The sequence below is a fragment of the Halichoeres trimaculatus genome, unplaced genomic scaffold (assembly GCF_033239565.1).
Source record: "Halichoeres trimaculatus isolate MK-OKI-2021-1 unplaced genomic scaffold, fHalTri1.1 fHalTri1_scaffold_15, whole genome shotgun sequence".
Lineage (NCBI taxonomy): Eukaryota > Metazoa > Chordata > Actinopteri > Labriformes > Labridae > Halichoeres > Halichoeres trimaculatus.
In genome coordinates, this window is record NW_027437193.1 from 20,244,532 (window position 1) to 20,266,938 (window position 22,407).

The 22,407-nt window shown below is 39.4% G+C and overlaps 1 protein-coding gene across 1 annotated transcript; it reads right to left on the minus strand.

Annotated features, from left to right (window-relative positions):
* Positions 1-2,991: 2,991 nt before the first annotated feature.
* On the minus strand, positions 2,992-13,763 carry dis3l2 (DIS3 like 3'-5' exoribonuclease 2). The gene is made up of 21 exons (XM_074688972.1): positions 13,644-13,763; positions 12,348-13,102; positions 12,126-12,256; positions 11,908-11,961; positions 11,660-11,761; positions 11,353-11,518; positions 11,135-11,199; positions 10,396-10,625; positions 10,140-10,313; positions 9,845-9,924; positions 9,627-9,739; positions 9,380-9,487; positions 8,726-8,959; positions 8,328-8,407; positions 7,995-8,178; positions 7,704-7,790; positions 7,409-7,556; positions 7,126-7,256; positions 6,722-6,826; positions 6,247-6,351; positions 2,992-5,039 (listed from the first exon to the last, which is right to left on the minus strand). Exons 2-21 carry the CDS (start codon positions 13,075-13,077, stop codon positions 4,938-4,940), a joined length of 3,129 nt encoding a protein of 1,042 aa, XP_074545073.1. The 5' UTR covers positions 13,078-13,102; positions 13,644-13,763; the 3' UTR covers positions 2,992-4,937.
* Positions 13,764-22,407: the final 8,644 nt, after the last annotated feature.

Consider the following 22,407-nt stretch of genomic DNA (forward strand, 5'->3'; position numbering starts at 1 on the left):
AAATCCAAAAGATGTGTTACAAAATTTAACTAAAGGTAATAGACTCCTCCTCTTATCAGCGCTATGAACACTTCAGCATTGTAAACCTTTCCTCTACACTGTGTAATACATTGATTGAATATTTTGGCAGAGATCCATTCCACCGATTAATTTCACAACAAAAGAGATATAATGTACTCACACTGAAAAGTTAGTGCTTATTGTTGATCGTCATTAAATCCCACTTTGTCAGCTGGCTGCGGAGTCCTTGCTTGTCTCGACAGCCTCTTTAATCCGTCTCAGCGAACGAGGAAGACAGGGAACAGCTCTCATGCCACAGATTTTATGGCACTTTGACTTTGAACCGAGTGTAATAGAAAGTAGGAGGAAAGGAAACCAGTGGCTTACACAGAGGAGTGCATCTGTTTAATGAAGAGGGTGTTGTCCTGGTTTATATCCTCTCTTTTATGTTTTACTTTGGAAACCCTTAAATGCATTTCTGTTTAACGGCAATTTTAGCAAATCACACTGTAAAACTAGACGACTATTTCTATAAATGAACTTGGTAACAATGGCCACCCATTTTATAATGAATTTATGTAAGACCTTTGGACTCTTGTGTAAATCACAGACAATACTGCTGGGCATCTGTCTGTCTCTACAACAAAGACTGAATACAAGTTCTGCTTGCTGTCTCATTAGTCAAAGCGGACAAGGTTAACAATCAGAGTAAGAAGATTATCAATTAAGTCAGATTTTAACAAACACACTTGGGACATCCTATGTTCATAGATAAGTCACATCTTCTAGAAATAAGTTGTTAGATATATGGCGTTAAGAGTCAGTGTGGTGTCAGACAGTGAACTTCAAACCTTCAGGGAAGCCTCCCTTTAGCAGGGATATGCCAGTTATCTGCACCACTGTAAATAAAATCAAAGCACTGTGGGTTTAATCAGTACACATGACAGGGATGGAAGTTTCTACTTGCAATTCGCTGGCGTCAGTATGCTCAGCTCTGATAAGACATTCTCTGAAAGGTAGTCACAGGTGGAATTAAACCTCTCATAAACACTGCATACATGCTACTGAGGCACGTGTTTTTAGGTGACATAAGGTCCAGGACATGAGCATTTTAACACTAAAGAAATACAGAAAACTTTGTAACGTATGCCTGTTCATGATTGATAGAAAGATTAGTGTTTAGTCTCAGCTGTCAAGTCTATAGTCTTAACTCATCAGCCTGAACTTTGACCTCAGTTGTAATGATGTCATGAAACAACTGTCACAGGCTGGAGTGATGACAACTGCTCTTTCTAGTCTTGAGTTATTCTTTGTTTGTTTCATCTGAAATCAAGCCTTTTTAGTGATTAAAAACTAACAGCAATCAAATAATTCAAATTTGGTTTGACGGACCACTATCACTTAACTGTTGTTAAGAGGGCAAGGGTACTAATGCTAAAGTGTTAGCTGCTCTCAGGTATGCTAAGTAGCATGTGTTAGCTAATTTTAAAGGCTTTCTTCACTTGGAAGTTATTTGACACTTATTTCAGTTAAAGTATGAATTTCTTGTTTTTGTTCTTACTATATATTGTGTAAAATAAAACTGTATAGTCTCTGTGACATCACTCATCTGTTGCCGATATCCCGTAATGAAGATTTTCATACACAGGAGCCGAACTGGAAATGGAGCCGGCTCTGAGCCTCCATGCTACAGGGTGCCAGACAAGTCAGTAAGATGAGCTGCAACCCTGATTCGGCAAACTCATGATCTTAATAAGTTCTTGAACTGTGGGCTCCATGAGTAAATTGTGTGGTTTTTTTTTTTAAGAAATATTTTAAAAGTTATGGGTTGTTCTTGCAACTCTATGTCGCTTGGTGGTCTGTGCCTGTACCCTTTTTCTTTGTGTATTAATTCATTTATTTTATATTTTATTTTATTTACTATTTATTTTGAGGGGGTTATCAAAAAGAGTTATCAGAAAGTCTAACCTCCATACCCTCATGCAGTGTATGCTGGCAGACAAATTAGCTATCCAAACCCTAGCAGTTTCCTGAACCAGGCTATAAATATTTTTTTCAAAGCTGTAAAAGTTTGTTTTATTGGCTTTCTGTGTTTGTGGTTTACAGTCTGTCTATTCTGGGCTTCATATTTTTTTTAGAGTTGAGGTTGCTGCTTGGTTCTTACCATTAAAATACTTGTTCGAACATTAAAACTGTTTTTGCTACAGCCTAAAAGGACAGGTATGCTAGTTAGCTTGTGCTGGCTAATGTTTGTGCCTTTCTGAGTTATTCTGAACTGATAAAACTAAAAATGAAACAAAAAAAATCTCATTATAGTTAATTTAATTGAAAAATAGAAGACGTCCCTCTTTTTTTCTCCTCCAGGTCCAGTTTATTTGAAGTGAAATTTTCTGGCAGTGAAAACTAGTTTCACTCACTTTTTAAATTTGTCTTGCTGTGAAAATATGGCTATTTGCTTGCCAGCGTACTGCTCTGCCTTTCTTCTAAGTAGTCGACCTGTTTATGGTCAGACAGTGCACAGAAGGTTGGTATGAGCTGCTCTGGTAATAATCGGCAACAGAAATCTAACTGGAGAGCACTTACAGTTGTTGCTGTGTCAACTTAAACAGAAACTTAAAGCTCACCAAAGCCAAATGGGACATTATGTTTCCCTTTTTTTTACTCATATGTGCTTATGCAAAAATTTGTGAAAATAGATTAAAATAATTTAAAGAAGACTTTGGATTAAATGTTAGTGTGGCTCACTAAAGAGTTATTTTGCTGTTAAAATAGGAGGAATAGTCTTGTCAGATTTAAGGGAAAGGCTTGACATTTCACCTAGAACTGTCACACAGGGTGTGTCTACAGTACCTGACCTCAACAGAGGATGATCAGCCCTGACGTAAAACTCCACCTCTTTATCTCTGACTATATGTTAGAGCATTGGTTTATGGCGGATAAATCATAAACACTCCCTGATAATTATGACGTTTTTTTAATGAATGTTTGTAAAGCTGAACACAGCAGGTAGGCCTGTGGTAATGGTCTGAAGGGGTGACAACACTGGTACTCAAGAGAAATTCAGTTTAAGTGAGATTTTCCCCTCTGTAGATTTCATGTATGTTTATTTTCCCATAGACGTAGACACCCATGTATTGCTCAATATGTTGTTTTGCAGAGTACAGACGCTACAGAGTACAGACTTTGAACACTGACCAAAACCAAAGTTACAATATCACAGTACAACTCCGTAAAAGGAAGAAAAAAAAAAAACAAACACAAGTTGAATTCTCTCTTGTTGACAGGTTTTAGGGGGGAAAATCATTTATTTTCCTAATCACAGACCCACATCCAACACACACAGCACACTTCTTTAACACTTAACTTACACTTTTAGCCTAGTGCAAACTAAAACATGTTCAGAAAATAACCCCCAAACGCTGTCCTCTGAGAAACTGACAAAAATAAAAATATTTTGACCAAAAATAGATCTCATATTTAGAAATATGATGTTGTAGCTAATCTGTATGATGTTACATGGCACTGTTAAAGCAAATTCTGAATGAGTGAAATAATTACAAGCATGTTGACTTTATCAAAGGAAAAAAACGCCAACATACAGTCCTAATGAGCAGCTACACTGCTTTTTTTTCTAGTCTTCACTTTATTCAATGAAGGCTGGATTTACAGTTGATACTCATGAAAGCCAAGAAGTTTTTTGGCAGCACAAATTTGAGTCTGAGCATAAAAAACACAGCTGGAAGCACTTCAAATATGAGCAAAAAATAAAAAATAAATTAAGATCCAAGGCCACAAACTATTTTCAGCAGCAATTTACATTCAAGTCTTTACCATGTTCAGTATTAAATACAAAAACATTTAAATATTGAGATGTATCCTGAAGGCACACTCTAAACATAAAATCGTACCTCAGTTTGTACTACAGTAGTGTTACATCCATGTGACCTACTTCCTAAGACTATGAATCAAGTTGTTCTTCATCACTGTGACATTTAGGCTCAAACAAAACCTGCAACTCTTCCTGAATAAAACACTATAAATACAGACAGCAATAAAAATACAATGGCTGGTACGTAGATGTTATTTTGTCCCAATGCAAATCTGTTTAACCCTGTTAATGTCATATCTAACTGTTTACTGAGCTATGAAGCCACTTTAACCACAAGTTACATGTGATGAGCCAGTCAGACTTCACATAATCCTACATCAGGAAACCATTGGTGAAAAACTTACAACAGTTAAAAGTTAGTTTTCACACACAGTGTAAAACAGTTGTCAAATAAAAACTGTCCTCACTATGGGAAGAAATCTACAGCAAGCTGAGAAAACTGCTGTCTTTCTTCTTTCACAGTTGGACCCACCTCAGAGTTCACTTTGAAATCCATACAAAGTAAAAGTCATGCTCCTTAGTGAACACAAACCATACCTCCTACAAACCATAAATGTTGTACAGACTAACACTTAATCACAAATAACAAACATGTTAATAGAAGATTTAATTGTTTTTCTTTTTTCCAAGATGGGGGCAATCTCTCTTTTTTAAAATGAAAAATAAGTCTTTTTGCCTTTTCTACCCTCTAAAAGCTCTTTTTTATGTTGCATGTCAATAAATGTTGACATCCATCTAGTGACTCAATGAATGACACTAAAGAGAAGCCTGATATGAAGTCTCACTGTACATTCTGTACAACTGAACTCAATAAGTCAGGAATAAATGGCAGCTCTTCTACCTGTGATGTGTGGCGGAAATGAAAAACCCAAAATTGTAACTCACCCTCAGGTTAGGACTAAAACTTTGTATGAATTCCAACTTGAAAACTGACGGAAGTAGGAAATAACTGAGCTCTAAAAACATCTTATTTCTACAGATCACTAAAAGAGAATGTGCAACTTTAAATTTCCTTTGAGGTGTTTGACATGTGAAGCTTTTAATTTGTTTATGAGCCGTTATCTTCAGTCCTCTTTAGCACTGCGCTGTACTTCATAGGAGCGCTGTCTGCTTTGAGCTGCACCTCTACTAATGAGAAGAGTGAAATGACCTGGAAATGAGAAGAATAAAAATCGATGTGTTACTTGAATTTAAGCAGTGTGTAAATTTGCTTTGTTAAAAAGCGGTCCAACCATCTAAATCTAAGCTAGCTACTTCAAACATAAGTACGTTCTGTTGACTCCTGTATCCTCTACCAAGGACCTTCTCAGATAAGCAAGTGTACATATTGGATAGGGCTGCATAAAGACCTGGGCCCATATTCACAAAGCTTCTCAGAGTCCTCTCGGAGAGCTCCTAATTTCGCGCTAAAATTCCTTGCAAGGAGTCTCATCTTAAGAGTGATTAAGGAAGTTTGCAAGAGCAACTCTGAGCAAGGAGGACACAGAAACTTTGATCTTAGTGAGGAGGTGTGGTATGATGCAGTCTCCTAAAAGCTGTGATTGGTTGTTACAAAAAGGGGTAAGGGTGAGGGAGAAAAAAATGCTTTGTGCGCCAAGTAATGGATGGACAATAAAATCGATTAATCACACAACTCAGACTTAATGTGTAATCCTGACACTATTTTTATATTACAATGATGATGAAACTCGGCTAAATTGATTGTGACTTTGTGCGCACATTGCACGTGAGTGTGAGAAGCGCTGCTACGAGCTCCAAACCCAAGCCAAAGCAGAGATGCAGCACAAAGTGAAGTTGTTCTGAAACAGTGTTGTGGGCTACCACTTAAGGTATGAAATCAGTTTCTTTGATATTAATAATTGTATGGATGTTGCAGAACTTTATATGCTCATTTACTAGACTGTTTACAGGGTGAATCACCAGATGAACAGCTGTCTCAGGTGGCAGAAACTGTGTTTAGCATGTGGGGAAGGTCCGACACCAGTATGAGCATTCACTCTTAGGCTTCTGAAAAGCCCTCCTCCTAACAGATTTTTACCTTGAGAGCTTTCTTAAGACCCTTTGTAAATAACATTTATCTTATCGTGGGAATATTCTAAGAAAAATCTTAGAAGTCAAGGAATACTAAGATTTTTCTTAGAATGACGTCACTAAGAGCTACTTTTAGCTTTAGGATCCTTAGGATGCTTTGTGAATTACGGGCCCAGGGAATCAGAGACATGACGTATCAAGAATACAGAATATATAATGTAACATGTTTGTATTTTTCTTGGTCTCATGACTACAGCATGCTCTACTGTTGTTGTATTCTGCTTGTGACACCATATTTCGAGTATTTCAGAGTGAATGGTTCTTACCTGCTCTACAGGAGGTTTCCCATTGTCCTCTGGAATCCAAACCAGAGTCAGCTCAGATTTCTTTCCCACCTTACGATGATGAAAGGAGTCCAGACCTGCAATAGACTGAAGGTGGAAACAAATGGTTTCAAACTGTGTCAGATCACTTTGCTCCTTCACCTACCTCTGAGATCACCTGTGAGACTGTTTATTTTCTGAGCAGTCAGAACGTCACTATGAACGAATATTTCCCTCTTCTGACTGTACTTTAGCTTCTGGCTAAATTATAGTTATTCAAAGTGGGTTACAGTGTGACATAATACAGAAGCATCTTTTTATTTACTTACAAAAATCAATTTTTTGATAAGAGTGAAACTTAAATGGCCATAGGGGCCATTGGGGCCAACATTTCAGAACACAATAACTACTCCGCAGATATATGTACAAGTATGAAGGCTGGAACTCCACCCTTAATGTGGAGTGTGTTGGAGCTGACCTTGCAGTAGATGCGTTTCTGCACTCCATACCGGAGAACCAGCACATCAAAGGATTGATCCAGTACACCCATCACCATGGCCTCAGAGTCCAGGGGGCCACACTCCTGTGAACACACAACAAAATATTTCATTCTTCGCAAAACATCAAGGAACAGACTCATTTTTAGAAGTACACTGGATCAGGTACATCAGAAATTTCAACACTCTGGATCACTGAATTTTTACATTTTGGGGTAGAACATACAAAATGAATTGAATTTTATTTATATTTTGTTAAAAACCAATTCACTTATGGTCTCAGAAGATCCTGGATAAAAACACAATCAGGCCACTCTAATAAAATAAAAGCTTGAATATCTTGTTTTCTTATTGTTTTCCATTGTTGGTAGCATGAGAAACACACCTTTACAAAGACTCCAAAGAACAGCTCAGAGCTCAGCTCCTGGACTCTCTTTGACAAAGTTTTCTTGTCGTTACACTGTGAGGCTTGCTTTTGGACTTGTTCTGTTGACAGTCCCAAATGAGGCCCACACTCTGCATACAGACATGCAACAACAAAAAAAGAAACCACACGTTTAACTGGGCAATAGCACAAAATAGAAGAAAACAAAGATACAACACAAACAGCAGCAGCAAAAACAAGAGAGAGATCAGAAGCTGCTTTGTTCTCTTTGCAATTTACTCACTCAGAGAGGAAGCCAGCAGCCGGTGGACGATGATGTCAGCGTAACGTCTGATGGGTGACGTGAAGTGGGTGTAGAGAGGAACGTTGAGAGCATAGTGCTTGAACAACTGCTCGTCTTTAACAACACCCGAACAGAAGTACAACGCCATCTGTGGAACACCGATAACACACATATGATTCAAAAGAACCCAAACATTTTCAAAGGACATCTTTGATTTACAAAAGCAAATGTGTCCCTCACAAGCTTGAGGAAACTGACAAATACTAGAGAGAACGATAAGAAGCAGATCTCAAACCTGCATGGGTCTGGAGCACATGTGGGTGAGGACTTCTTTTCTGGCAGCCGTGTACTCATCATCACCAAGAACAGTGTTGAGACTCTTCTGCATTTTGGAAAAGCGGGACATGGAGATTTTAAGCATCTTTATGTAGTTCTGATCTTAATATCAGAGCACAGAAATCCTAAAGAGACGCTGACTTTAATTTTATTCAATGAACAAACAAATACTGTGCTTATTCAGAAGATAAACATTTGCTGCTTCCATATTTTCTTGGACATCAGACACTCGGCTATGTTATCTACTGACGTGTAGGGCTCCTGCAGAGGACAGATCGATGGGGATGCCCAGTTGGTCACAAAGCTCCTGCAGCTCATCCACCATCTTCGCTTTTGGTGGAGGGTGTCGTCTGAGCATGGCCAGTTCAGGGAACTTGCGGTAGATGTGGTTGGCTGTGGCAATGTTAGCTAGTAACATGAACTCCTCTACCAATCTGGAAAACACAGAAATGGACAGAATAAAGTTCAACTTAGGTTTTTAACATGTTTCATCAGATGAATGTTCAACTTACGAAAGGAAGACATGATAAATAAGAGAAAGAGAGGGGGAAAGAAAGGTTTTTGAGGAGTGTCTGTAACTCACTTGTTGCTGTCTCTGTACTGGTAAATAAAGCAGCCTTGAGGCATCATGGTCTCTTTGTCCAGAGTGAAGGACAGTTTCAGCTGAAGAAAAAAAGAACAGGAAATAAAACCAGATAGTCAGAGTTCTTTTTCCATAAATTTCCCCAGTTGAGCTTGAAACTGTCAAAACATTTTTACTTAACATGACCAAAAATTTGTATCAAGATCCCTCTTTGCTCTGTCTGTAGCTGCTTGAGACGAGCAGATCAAAAGTTCTTCAGGTCTACAAACCATCAACCTGAATCAGTACTTCTGGTCAAGAGTGGAGGGGTGCTCAAGTATTTCTGTGTAGCTGCATTTTACTTATCAAGAAAAAAAAATTAAGATAGACCACTCAAAGGTAAGGTAGACGGGACTAACCTGATCCAGTCTGAGGGCTCCCCCTGAGAAGCGCTGAGCTCTTAGGTTCTTGGCAATGGAGTGCAGGTTGAGCACAGCTTGATGGATCTCATCAATGGGATGTTCAGGGTCCGTGGGGGGCAGCTCCTCTGCAGAAAACATCTTTTCAGGTGCTTCAATCATGCTCTGAGCGTGATCGTAACTCAGCTTCACACAGGAGCGGATGACTGAGCGGCCAAACCACTCACTCAGGATCTGGAGGCAGAGAAGAGGGAAATGAAAATACTTCCCACAAATTGTATCAGTGCACCAACTTGGATCCGCAGACAGTATTTGCTTCACAACATTACCATTTAATCACATTTCTACCCATTAAATCTGATTCTTGTAAAGCTGGTTCATTCAATACAGTTTATTTTATAAACACATGTGTATTCCCTGTCCAATAAGTATTTGCCTTTTCATAATTTTCACATTATACAACATTTTTGTTGTGTGTATTACTCATTTACCTTGTTTTTGTGCTTGCTTTTTTACATTTTCCTAAACTTATTATCTGTTTAGTGAACAAATCATGAACTGTGCTCAACAAATAAATAAATAAATAAATAAAATGCCAATGTTCTCTCATGGTTTGCAGCTCTAAAAGGTTCTCGAATCATTATATCTCCATACCTTCCCCTCTGGTGTGATTTTCCAAATGACAGAGAAGGTGAGTCTGTCAGTGAGAGGATTCAGACTGCACAGCTCCTCACAAAGCAGCCTGGGCAACATGGGGATCACCTGGAAAAGGTCAAAAAAATATTGACACACCAATCAGTAAGAGATCGGTAATGACTGAAGACTTTGTAGTTGGTAACGAAAAAAGCTTTTAGGCACAAAATTGATCTGCTAGTAGACTGATAATTGAGTCAGATTTTACCTTTTGAACCAGGTACACACTAGTTGCCCGTTGGCTGGCAATAGCATCCAGAGCGTTGCCCTCCTCAACAAAGTAACTCACATCAGCAATGTGGACTCCCACCTCAAAATTACCTGTTTTAAAACACATTTTATGACCACAGCAAAAGAATTCATATGTATAATCAAAGTTCTGCATCATCATCTTCACCACTGAGAGCCACAGGAAAGGTATCTTACCATCAGGGAGTTGTTTACAGGACAGAGCATCATCAAGGTCTCTGGCTGTAGACGGGTCGATGGTGAAGATACACTCATTCCTACACATGATAAAATAATGTCTCACAAATCAGGTTGAAGACATGAAGATATTAGGACTTATGAGAGTAGATGTGTAGCCTACATGGCTACAATGTCAAGTAGATAGAAATCAAGAAAGTCCCCTTGAGCATTCAAACTGTCATATTTTTGTAGTTTATGAAAAATAACAAAATTTGTATAAATGTAGCAGTCCATTCCCACTTCCTTATCCCACCTCAGATCTCTCCTCTTTGTCATCTCCTCAGGTGGGATGGTCCAGGGTAAGTTATTAGGCAGGCAGTCCAACACCTCGTCAGAAAATTCAGAGGAATCCACATCATACTCGGTCAGGATGCCCTCAGTCTCAGGCTCAATCTCTCCAGCTTGACCCAGCGTCTTTGCGAGTTGACTGCGAGAAACATCAGTAGATGTTCAGGTTGGTTTTCTGTAAAATGATTCTTTGCTTGCAGTTTTTGAATATTCACACTCACCCCTCTGCAAAGTTGCTGTCAACTGCCCAGTCTGTGATCCGACATATGAACAAAGTGTTGGTGTAGTCGCCTGAGCGGGAAGCAAAGTTTTCAGGACAGTCAGCGAGGGGGACGTTAATCCGTGGCACCCGGTGGTCGACGGGGGAGAACATGGCAAATGGTTTATCCGGCAGAAACTTCAGGAAGCCTGTGACGGCTCTGGAGTGTTTCTTTTCCACTATATATACCACCTGATAGATAAATGAGAGTGGAAAGGTGACTTTGAAAGGCACAACTTTTTATACCATCATGTGCATGAATTAAAAAAAAAAACACGCAGAGCCATTAAGACCCTTGTTTATCGTTTGGGTAAACCAGGTCTTCTTACAGAGACACTTCTTTTACCATGGTTAATTTTAACTTTTTGTTATGTACAAGCTGACAACATAATAAGTTTCTGCAAAAACTTAAAATAACTTCATTGATTGTGCATTAGGCTGGACGTATAAAATATAGTGTATATAAGCTGATTGTTTTACTCCTGAGTGTTGAAAGAAGTCTTCTTTGATTAAGTTTCGGGGGTACACGAAACATTAAGCACACTGCGCTGTACCACGTAGCCACAAAGAACATTTTTTGATGTCCTAGCAGGGAAAAGCTTTATATTAAAAAGTGCTTTATCTGTAAAATGCTGCAAAAAAAAACATGAAAGAGATCGGGTAAGTACAAACTGCAAACATCATTCAGGTATGAAGCTCACTTTAGCAGTCTTTTGGAGTATTTCCCCATTGGATCTTGGGGTTGAGGGGTCTTCCAGAGGTGCCCCTATTTCCATCAGATGAGAGGACAGATTCAAACATATAAGCCGACTAATCTTCTTTTCTGAACTTGTTTTGCTTCAATGTGAAAAAAAAATAAGCTATATAGTCAAGAATTGTTTTAAGTTTCTATGTTGTGAATACAAATACTTTACATTACCTGAATCAGCCAAGGTGGTACTCTGGGCTTTTCTAATGAGTTCTTCCTGGTCGCTGCACTGGTCTTCACTTGGTCCGGAGGCCTGCACTCTCTTGGTCTGAGCTGTATTGTCTCTATGGTTCTCTAAGTCACTGGTGCCTTCACAGTCAGTGTCTGACCGCACGACCTACACAGACAAGAGCACTTCATTCATTTTCTGCTGAAATACTCAATGCTGGTATCTTACTCCTGTAGAGTTGAACTAGAGATTATAATGCTACTGTAATACTATTATCTAGAACTTTGAAAAGATGCAGATGAGGTCTACCTTCCATTGATCTTGAGGAAGGATTTGCACAACCACTATGTCTCCATTCAGAGCCCTGTTACGAACTACTATCCCATCCAGAAATATATCCCGGGCATCATCCTGCAGACATTAAAAGATTATGTGTCTCAAGCATTTTTCAACAATCTTTCAAGATTTTTAAATGTAACAAAACTACATGAAAAGATTAATTTATTGCACACAGGCACAAAATATGATGCGTCTTATTCATTCTGGATCACACTTACAGGAGATGGGACAAAAGCTTCATGGTATTTCTTGGGGTTGATCCTTAACTGACCCTGCAGAGAAAGTTTGCAGACTTAAGACAGGGGCCAAACAAGAATTTACTGAGTTGAAATAATGAAGTGTGACAATTGTATACCCTCAAAGTTTGAGCACCTAAAATAATTTTACTGATTTTGATACATCTACTATTCTAAGGAACTGATGTTGTTGGTTGTACCTGAATGAGCTCTCCTCTTTTCAGGCCATGGGAAACCTCCTCATGTGTCATGTAGAGCTCAAACACTTGTTTCTTTGCTCCTCTGCTTCCTTTGTTCTTACGCTTGTCAGCTGGAGAACTGGCACTGGGAGCTAAAATGAATGTAATGTATTATTTAATACAATATATTGAATCAGAAGCATAAAAAATATAATTGTAGCTTATAAAGTGAGCAAACCAAACCTCTTGACTGCTGTGTTTTTTTGTCCTTGGCATGAGGGGACTTTGGCCTTAACATCTGAGTGTCGACCCCACAGTTTGATGCCTCCTCTTGGTGCTTTGGCTGATCCTTTCTCTTAGACTTTGGCCCTTTTTCTCGCTCTTGCCCACTTGCCCCACCTTTCTTTGGGGACTGGGGGTGACCAACTGCAACATCTGTCTCTGTCGAGTCTTTGTTTTTCTTCTGCTGCTTCTGTTGCTTTTTTGACTCATTAGTTTTAAAAGAACTGAGTTCCTCGCCTGATTCAATGTCCCCATCTTGGCTGGTGGTGGTGTCTCTTCTCTGCCCCCGCCGCTGCCGGTCAGACACTCCCTGCTTCCTCTCACCGTCCTGCTGAGCATTGCGGACGCTCAGTTTCTCCATGTACAAAGACAAAGAGCTCTCTTCTCCTTTGTTTTTCAGTGAGGAGGGGGAGAAGTCACTTGAATCAGAGAAATCAAATGGTGCTTGGTCCCTCTTTTGTTGCGGTATATTCACCCTGTCACTTAGGGATTGTGTGCTAGGCCCGTTCCCTTCTCTTTGAAATGATGTGTCCTTTGCATATTGTTCCAGATACTGACTGAACTTGCTGCTGCTGTGCTGGCTAAGGAGCCTGGCGTAGGCATCTTTCTGGCGAGGAGTGGATGGCTGGTTCTGGCTGCGCTTCGGCTCCCGGTTCAAGTTGCCTTTTTTAGTGTGCTTTGAAGGCTCCATGAGGCAAACCTTCAAAATGCTTTCACTGAAATGACAAAACAAAATACACTGTGTTAATGCAGACAATACAGCTGAGTCAACACGCATCACTTTCAGACAATGCAGTTCTAGGAGTACATGATGTAAGAGTCGTATATATTATAAAACACGGGGGGAGGGGGCCTCAAATCAAAGAGAATTTAAGCGACTCTTGAAAATGAGACTTGTTGCTGAGGAGTCCCACTATCTTACATCATCTATTTATGTAACACAGAGGTTGACATGTGTTCTTTGCTAAAATTGCATTGTTTTTAATAACATTTGATGCTGTATGGTTAAATATTCCATGTTATCTCGATTAGCCGGGTGCAAAAGTCTCAACAAGCAAAAATGGTCTTTACAAAGAAAAACGATTCAAGCTAACAGCCAAAAGTGAACGTTACCTAAGGTTAGCTTTTGGTGACTGGCACAGCTGCTTCGCATCAACTATTTGCTGTTAACGATATAATTTAGTGTGAACAGAGAAACGTTGACGATTAACCGTACTATCCCATAAAACAATGACAAAACAAAATTATAAAGCTTACCTTATTTACGATGGGTAACTTGTGTAGCTCTGCTGTTGTTTCTGAGCAAACTGTTAGCCGCTACATTCACTTCCTCCGTCGTCATGTAAGGGGACAGTCATGCTGCGTTTGGGTGCACTGGGAAATATAAAGACTGGCAGACTGCTCTGAGTCGCCTGGAGTCCACATTTATTTGTAAATATTGTAGAATTTACATTTCCCCTTTGTGTTTGATTTCATTACAAATTTTATGGGTAACGATGAGTAGGACCGGGAGGAAATACTCAGCAAAGTTGACTTAAACTGTTGACGTATGAACCCATCAACTTGTGTAATTTAACTGTGCTTTTTCGAAGATCGTTCACAAAGACTGTTTATGTGAGTGACTCATACACTTCAGCAGTTTCCAACTAGTTATACTAGTATTCAGTGAGTATAACACTGGCTTTCTGTAAAGCACTGGATAGATTAGTCTTTAACATACATATTATCATAACACATTCAACCCCCAGAGGGCAGCAGAGACTTGAACTCATGGTTATGAGTGTCACTTCGACAAACTGCCAATCCAGACTAAAGAAATGAAACTTAGAATTTATGAGAGACAAAGTGTGTTTATTTGTGTGCGTGTGTGTCAGGCCGGAGAACACGAACCACGTTTTTGAAGGTGAGGGACTTTTCAAAGAAAAAAAAACATCCATTTGTAGAAGCAAAATATTTGGATCAGTGATATTAAGAACAGTAATGTGTATTGAAGAAAAAATGAAGAATTTGTGGCTGAAAAGATGTGTCTGGTCATTTCCTCATCAAATGAAGCTAGCTGGTCACTTTTTTGCAACATCAAGCCAAAAACCAAACTGCAAGTTTAATCTGGTCTAAGAATATGAGACAATGCAGAAGTGCTAAAGCCTGCTGTTTCTCGAGTGTCCGCATGAGGTTGACTCCAGAAGTAGGCTACTAAATGTCACACACACCAAGCCAAAAGAAAAAAAGCAGTATTCACAGCAGAAATAAACGTAGTTACAGCCTGGTACAAAAAAAAAACTTCTGTCTGAATCGCTAATTTCACTATCGACACACTGTACAGGGGGTGAATTTTTGTCCAACCTCAGCAGGTTAGAGGATATTAAGTTGGCGAGCTAGCCCAATCAGAGGCACAGCTTAGCTCACATGACTGATGAGCACCCTATAGATGTACTTGATGCTCCCTTCTCATTTAATATGGCTGCTATAGCGATTTGCTTCAAAAGTCTGTTGCAGAAACTGATGGGTGATGTTGGGTAGACCACGTCAATTGAATGTCCAATAATTATACAGTCTATGCCTAAAACCTGTGCACATTGGCCTATGTTTTTTTTCTAAACTGCCTACCACCTATTGCATACTGTCTGCTGCTTTTGATTGCAGTCTGGTATAATTGTTCTGCTGGGTCTGACACTGGTGTTCAGTTTCAGAAAGCAGAAGCTCAGGTGGAAAAATGTGTTTCTCCATCCACATATGGTTTGAAAGAAAGTAACTGCATTTATGCTTTACTGAAGTTTGAAGAAGTAGTTTCCTGTGAGATGGGTAGGCCGATCACCCATTTTTTGACTACCAATGTGCACCATCATTTTACATCTATTTCATAGACCATCAGACATTAGTGTTTTGGTGTCATAGTTGTAATGCTAACTCATGCCAATAGGCAGCAGTAAACAGAAAAAGGGGACTAACAACTTTAAAGCTTTAAAGCCGAGCATTGTGGGAAGTGGTATGTAATTGGGGGGTCAGAATCTCAATAAACTGCAGTTTTTAGCCCTTACGCATGTGCTTCAGTTCCCACAGCCAGAGCTCACTGCTTCACTTTAACTCAAGAAAACAAAAAAAGTAACTTTTTTGATCAAAAAAGATTATGATGATGATAATAATGGTGATAATTCTGATTCTGATTCAAAACCAGCGCAGGCTGACTATCCTCCATGCTAAGAGGCTGACTAAAGTGCTGTGCACAGCAATGCCTGCCTGCCCGTCCCTGTATTTGGTTTCATTTTTGCTGAATTTTCTTTTCTGTTGTCATACTGCCCTCTATTGATGCAAAGACTTGGTGCTGTTAGTTTTATCTTTTCTCTATATGTTACTGGCCTGATTAGTGTAATCTTCACAGGACTTCAGGCCTTGGTGGAAATGCAGTCAAAATTCCAAAGGACCCATTTTATTCCTTGAAGAGTAGTTCTTTCAGCTTATAAAAAGCACCTTAAGAAGGTCATTTAGGTGGTAGGTTGTGAGAAAAGAACAGTGAAATAATGATGGGAGAGAATCACTTCAACATTTGGTTATAAAATCAAATTTATTTTTTTTTCAATTTTAAGTAAAAATAAACATTGAAGGTTAAGACTATGCTGTGATCGTTCAAAGAGTGACATCACAGACTCCCTTATTTTGTCGCTTTCATAACTCAAGATAATAAAAGCTAGGAAAAAGTCATATGAGGTTGAAGCTTAAAGCCCTTCTATGAAGAGCACTTCAATCAACCTGATACAAAAAGCAAAATGCTTAAAGTAGACTTCCTCAAAGAAAAGTGCATATTTTCCAACATATTTCCAACCCTTTGTACTTGGTGGAGAAGTGAAAAAAACTGTCTGATGCAAGCAATACAGAAGTGAAACTCTCTGAAAGAAACTTCAGAACTGGAGGCATTATACTAGTGCTGGACCAAAACACCCCTTGAAGCTCATGAGTTTGGTGGAGGCTTATTGGAGCAAAGACTGACTCACTGAAACGCGTCAAGGGTGCACTTCTAAACACAAAGACCAGCCCCATAGAGCAGAAAATCAGTAAGGTCTGTGTCTGAGTCAAAGCCTCAGACTACATCAAGATTACAAGTGCACTCAATATGATACAGACACTGAAAACCTGGAAGCTAAATAGAAAGAGAAGAAGATAAAGATATGTATATTTTCTCTAGAGGGCTGTGTTTGATTGATATTATGTTCCACATGTAAGAGGGCAAATATTGGACTATTACATCAACGTGTCTAACAACACCATCCAGTCTTTATGTTTCAATAACTGATCATTTGAGCATTTGATAGGGAGAGGGAAATTCATATGACTGCATTTCTCTAAAGGGAATTCCAGAAATAGCTTATGTCTGACACAAAGATGCCTTTTCAACTCGTTTTTTTCATTCAAAGTTTCAGAAAACTGCAGTATATGGGCCATGTAGTGTAAATTTTACAGTTTTACAGAACAAAGCAATAAGTGTGCATACTCAGGCACACTAGCTATGAAAGCAGAAAGACCCTTAAGTGGGTGAATATGCAACAACAGCATCGGTTCCACAGATGTCGCTGGTTGGTGAATGGATCATCACATGGGTATCGTTTGTATGATTCCTGGTCATGTTTCTAAGTTTTTCAATGGTCAGTATGTCCTGCTTGGCTTCATAATCATTTGAGATGCTTTATTTTGACGATCCAGCCCAGATGTAGGCATAAATGTGTGTTGCTATGAATCATATAATCAGAAGTTTTGAAGCCGATTTTCTGTTGAAATCCTGTCTATACATTGACGTTAAATCAACATCTATGATTAGATGTTATGAAAACATCCCCTTTTATATCCTTCAGACCATTTTTACTGCTGTAGAATATTGTTCTAACAGGAAATATGCTTGCACTGGGTTGTGTCATCCGAATCATAATCCCTTCTGCTGTTAATCATCTTGTCTGACACAGATAAAAGCAGTGTTGACAGGCAGGAAAATAGTGATGGTAGTAAAGTGGTGATAAGAGTGTGGCTTTGTGGTCATTTTTAGAAAGACACTGAAATGAATGTAGTCCTAAAGCGTCGGCCTCTCTCTCTGTAGATTCTCAAAGAACCTGACAGGCTGATTTCACACCTGTCCACTTCTGCCGTCCTCGCATAGTAAAAGACAAGGCCCCAGAGATCTGTCTCTCTCTGTCTCTGTCTCTTACACACACACACACACACACACACACACACACACACACACACACACACATGCAGATGTATACTTTGTTGGCTCAACATGCAGTGTGTGTAGTGTAACCTGACAGCCAGTGACAGCGACCATGTATTTGACACATGGAAGTAAAAAATGTCATAACATGATTTTCTTTGAATTTGAATGTTATTCATTATTTCTCTTTAGCAGTCACTACTTGCAGGTTTGTGTTTGTGTTTGGTGTCAAGGCCTGTAGAAAGCAGGCAGTCACACCATGGCTTTCCTCAAAAAAGCTAAAGACCTGTCTCTTAAGCCTCCTGTTTGCCATGTCGTGGAATATTTAGAGTCCCATGGTTGCCTCAGATGCAGCTACAGCCACAACAAAAAGGGCAGTGAATGTTTTATGTTACTACATACTTAAACCAACACTACCAGGATGGCTGTTCCATGTTGTCTTAATTACCTAAAAAATATGCTGGGTCCTCTTTTAGGTACACACACCACCCCCATGGCACACATTCGTGACCTACATTAAGGCCTTCAAAGTAATTATAATAAAATTTGGTGCAGTTTTCAGTCGAGGTCTAGTTTTCTGGCTCGTTTTACATGACTCAGGTCTTGTATGTAAGGATCTTGTGCACTTGTCTTTGGCTTGGGAGGTTTTTGTATCTGCTGGTCTGTAAATGTAACTTGACATTGTGTTTTTAGGTGGTGAACCCTCATTCATAGCTTAACAAACCATTGTACAATAGACCCTTTGGTATTTGTGACCAGTTACAGTAGTGCACACATTTTTTTGCGGTGGAAGCACCATGGAGTACAACGGTTTGTTTAGTTACATGAGAGGGTTTACCACAAAAACACATTTTTTTTACCCAAATAACATTAATTTTACAAATGGCAGACGACTCTAAGCTTTGTGATAAAATCAGCAAGCATATGGTAGACACTATGGACATCATATATGAAGACATAAACTTGTGTCAATGAAGCAGAAACCCTATCGATATAGAAATCAAATTCAACAACTTGCAGCCACAGACGATGCTGCAGTTTCAGTGTAGGATGTGATGCAGTTAAATGGTCATTGTCTTTCCTACCTCTAACACAGGTTGCTCTGTTATGGTCGTAATCCTGTCAGAACTCAATAGTATGATATGGTGCGAACACCCAACAACATTTTTTACGCTACTCACACATTTGTTTTGGTATTCAAAGAATGCCAACTTGTCTGAATCAAGGGGCAACAACCAGTTTAGAAAAATGAAGCCTGTGCGGAAGTGCTAAAAGTTGCAATTTACTGAGGATCTGCATCAAGCTGGCTGCAGAAAGACCAGAAACCACGTACACACTAAGCCGAAAAAAAAACAGTTTTTTACAACTTGGGTCTGAAACACTAATTTCACAATAGGCACACACTTTATGGGAGGTGATTTTTTTCCAAACTCTGCAGTTTGGAAGATATTATGATAATCTGATTGTCCAATCAGAGAAATAGCTCAGCCCACACAACTGACTGATGCCCTATGGCTGTTAGAAAGGAAATTCAAAGCCAGCATCAAATCCAATGTGGCTGCGTCCGTGGATTGGCTTTATTTCACTGTTTCGGGAACAGAAAGGTGACGTAGAAAATGTGTATATATTTTATACAGTCTGTGGTCAGAATGAGGAGTTAGCTAGATGCCACTCCAGTTGCCAAAACGTGCACACCTTTATGATGATGCAGGTTGTAAAGGAGTCTCTGTAATTCTTCTGTTGCCAAGATGTTAATGTTTATAAACAGTTTTGGATTCACTTTTGAGGACTTGTTATGCTGGCTGCAACTATCTGTGCTACACCTATGAGAGAAGTACTGAATGATAAAGAGTAAACACTTTTTGAGCTCCTTTAGCCTCCACTATGAAGGCTATGAAGGCTGTTTTAATCCAATGTGTCTCTCTGCATGAGCCAAAAAAGAGAAATAAAGAAGCAGAGAGGATACACTTTTGTACACAGTCCCTTTTTCCTCTCTTTGCTCTCCTCCGAGGAAATCCACAGGAACCTCTGGGGTAACAGAGAGGGAGCGTTGGTTCAACCCTCCTTCCAAAAAAAAAAAAAGTTGTGGTAGCAGCCTCTCTGCCTCTGCTGCGGTTGTACTGACTCAAGTTGTAAAGCATGCAGATGAAGCAGCAAATACCCATCAAATATTCATCAGGCCAGGGGAGGCAGTGCAGCTTGTAAAAGAGGATGAAATAGACGGGGCAGGAGCAGTCACTTTATACAGGCTCTTTCTCTCTGATGCTCCTTCCACCCTGTGCACCAACTGTTTTTTTTTTTCTGCAGCCTGTCTCTCCACCTCATCACACGCAGAGATGTTGTGCTGTAATATGTCACTTCTCATTATTATCTGTTCTGTCAGCAGTGATCCATCTACCCGTGAACATCCGTCTGTATCATTTGCAGGATTACAGCCTGACCATAAAGCTAAATTTGTGAAAATGTGTGTAATTACGTGTGTGAGGAGTGATCAGTTGTAGATGCTGCAGGGCCAGCCTCAGATGGCAACATGGGGAGAACTGTGCAGTCATCACCCTCCACTGCCATGGTAACGGCCTGTGAGTCACCCTGGGCTAGCTCCAGACTGCAACGCCCCTTTACCTGAGAGCTGGAGAATGTCAGAGTGAGACTGAGAGGGACACGTGCGAAAAGCTCACACATGTAAAACAATGTCAATGCTTCAAGTTTTTTTTTATTAGACTCAAAAACACAAACTTTGTGCTTTTAGATCTGAACACAGAACAAAGCAAATGTGCAAAAAAAAGTGGCAAAAACGCTTATCCAGGTTTTCTTACTCTCACTGTTCTTTTTTTTTGTTGTTGTTGTTGTTTTAATGTTTTTATTGTGTTTTTTTTTTTTTTTTTTTACTTTAAGTGTATTTGGGATAAAATATTTTTGAGACACTGTGAGGACTTGCCAGATTATGTAGTTTTTGTTTGTGTTTTTCATTTTACAGACACTTCCATGAGCACCATGACCCACTGCACTGCATTTTATATAGGAAGCAATGAACAGAGGGCAGCTCTTCTTTTTAACACTATTTTTCTTTGTTCAAGATAACTTTTTGCAGCATGAAAGTAATGAGGTAATGTAATCAAACTTTGTAAACTCGTTTTGTAGCATAGTTTAGTGTCTAGAAGGTGAGCAGACTGTCAGTTTACCCACAGTCTGGTGCTTTGAGAGGTGTCTATAACATGTAATGTTTGAGAATCCTGGTTATGGTCTAAACCAGTGGTTCTCAAATGGGGGTACGTGTACCCCTTGGGGTACGCAAGATTCAAAGGTGCAGATTCAAAAAATAGCAACCAAGCAAAATTCCTTTATCACCATTTATTTAATCAATGTTTGAATCCTATATAAGTTTAAGTTTATGAATTTAATATCATATTCAATAGACACTAAGAGTGCTATGTTCTTTTTTTTCATCCAAAACTGCTTTGTGCTTGTTAGGGGGCAGAAAAAAACATACCATGGGGGTACATGACAGAAAAAAGTTTGAGAACCACTGGTCTAACCAACCAATTCCAACCTCACCAAGAAGAGTAAACATAAACTCACTCTTCGTTTTATTGATGGACTCTCAAGTTTGACAGTCCAGCTCCAGTGTCTTCCATTACGACAAAATAAATCCAATAAATCATTTTTAAGCAGAGAAAAAAACAGGACAGACCTGGTTTCTGTGAAACCTTGCTCGCAGGTGTAGAGTCATCAAAGGAACTTCCAGTCTATGTACAGAAAATAGTTTAGTGCTTTCTGAGGAGACCCCAGCCGTAAGCTGAGAAATAGCAATGAGAAGTCTTATATTTTAGCACTGATAATCTAACTTTAAATTTTGGATTATGTACAGGCACATATATGAAAATGAGGCTATTATGCAATCACTTAGGCTTTCAGTCAGTGAAATTGGGGTTATTCAAGTTTAAAACCATAATGCACAAAAATGTTTTATGACAGTTGCCCTTCAACTTTGAGGCCTCATGATACCTACATATCATTTTTCTTAAATTTAGAATAGGATAGAATGGAATAGAACTTTATTGTCATTGTAACAACTACAATGAAATTCACAGCAATTCAATCACAGCAGCAATCAAGAAAACAAAAGTAAGAAAGTGTATAGAAAGTGCAAAAAAGGTCCATAAGAAAAATAGATGATGACAGCTTGTCCATCATTCTCCAGTTCAGCCAGCCTCCACCTCCACAGGGTCCAGGACTGAGCTTCTTCAGTCATGCTCCATCTCTGTCTCCTGGATCCTGTCTGCTCACAGCAGGTGAAGCTCTTCCAATGTGGCGTTGGTGTCTGATGTTAGCTCCTTTAGCCATGTCTGTGAATAGCATGATGTTATTCTTCCTTCTGGTATTCCCTCTGTTGCTGGGTTAGCACAGCTAGCTCGTCCATCTTATTGGAGATAGATCTTATGTTCCCAATAACGATGGATGGAAGGACAGGTCCATGTCGCTGCTTCTTAGCTCACACCTGAGAACCAACACGTCATCCTCACCTCCTTCTCCTCACCTTGTGGGAATACATCAGGCCTCTACCAGTTAGCATTGACATGCTACAGGCTGCTAACAGCTGAGTTCACATGTAAACAATGCAGCCATGGTTACATGTAGGATCTTCAGACAAACACAGGAGAAAAAGTAGTAAAAATATCACTGAAGACACAAAAGTTTGGTGTCCATGACCAACAAATTAGCCATACAAAGTAACGATCCACTCCAAATACAAAGATTGCGAAAAAGAGACAAAAAATTACAAGAAACGGGCAAAGAAGAGGAAGCTGCTGCAAAAGGCAGCCA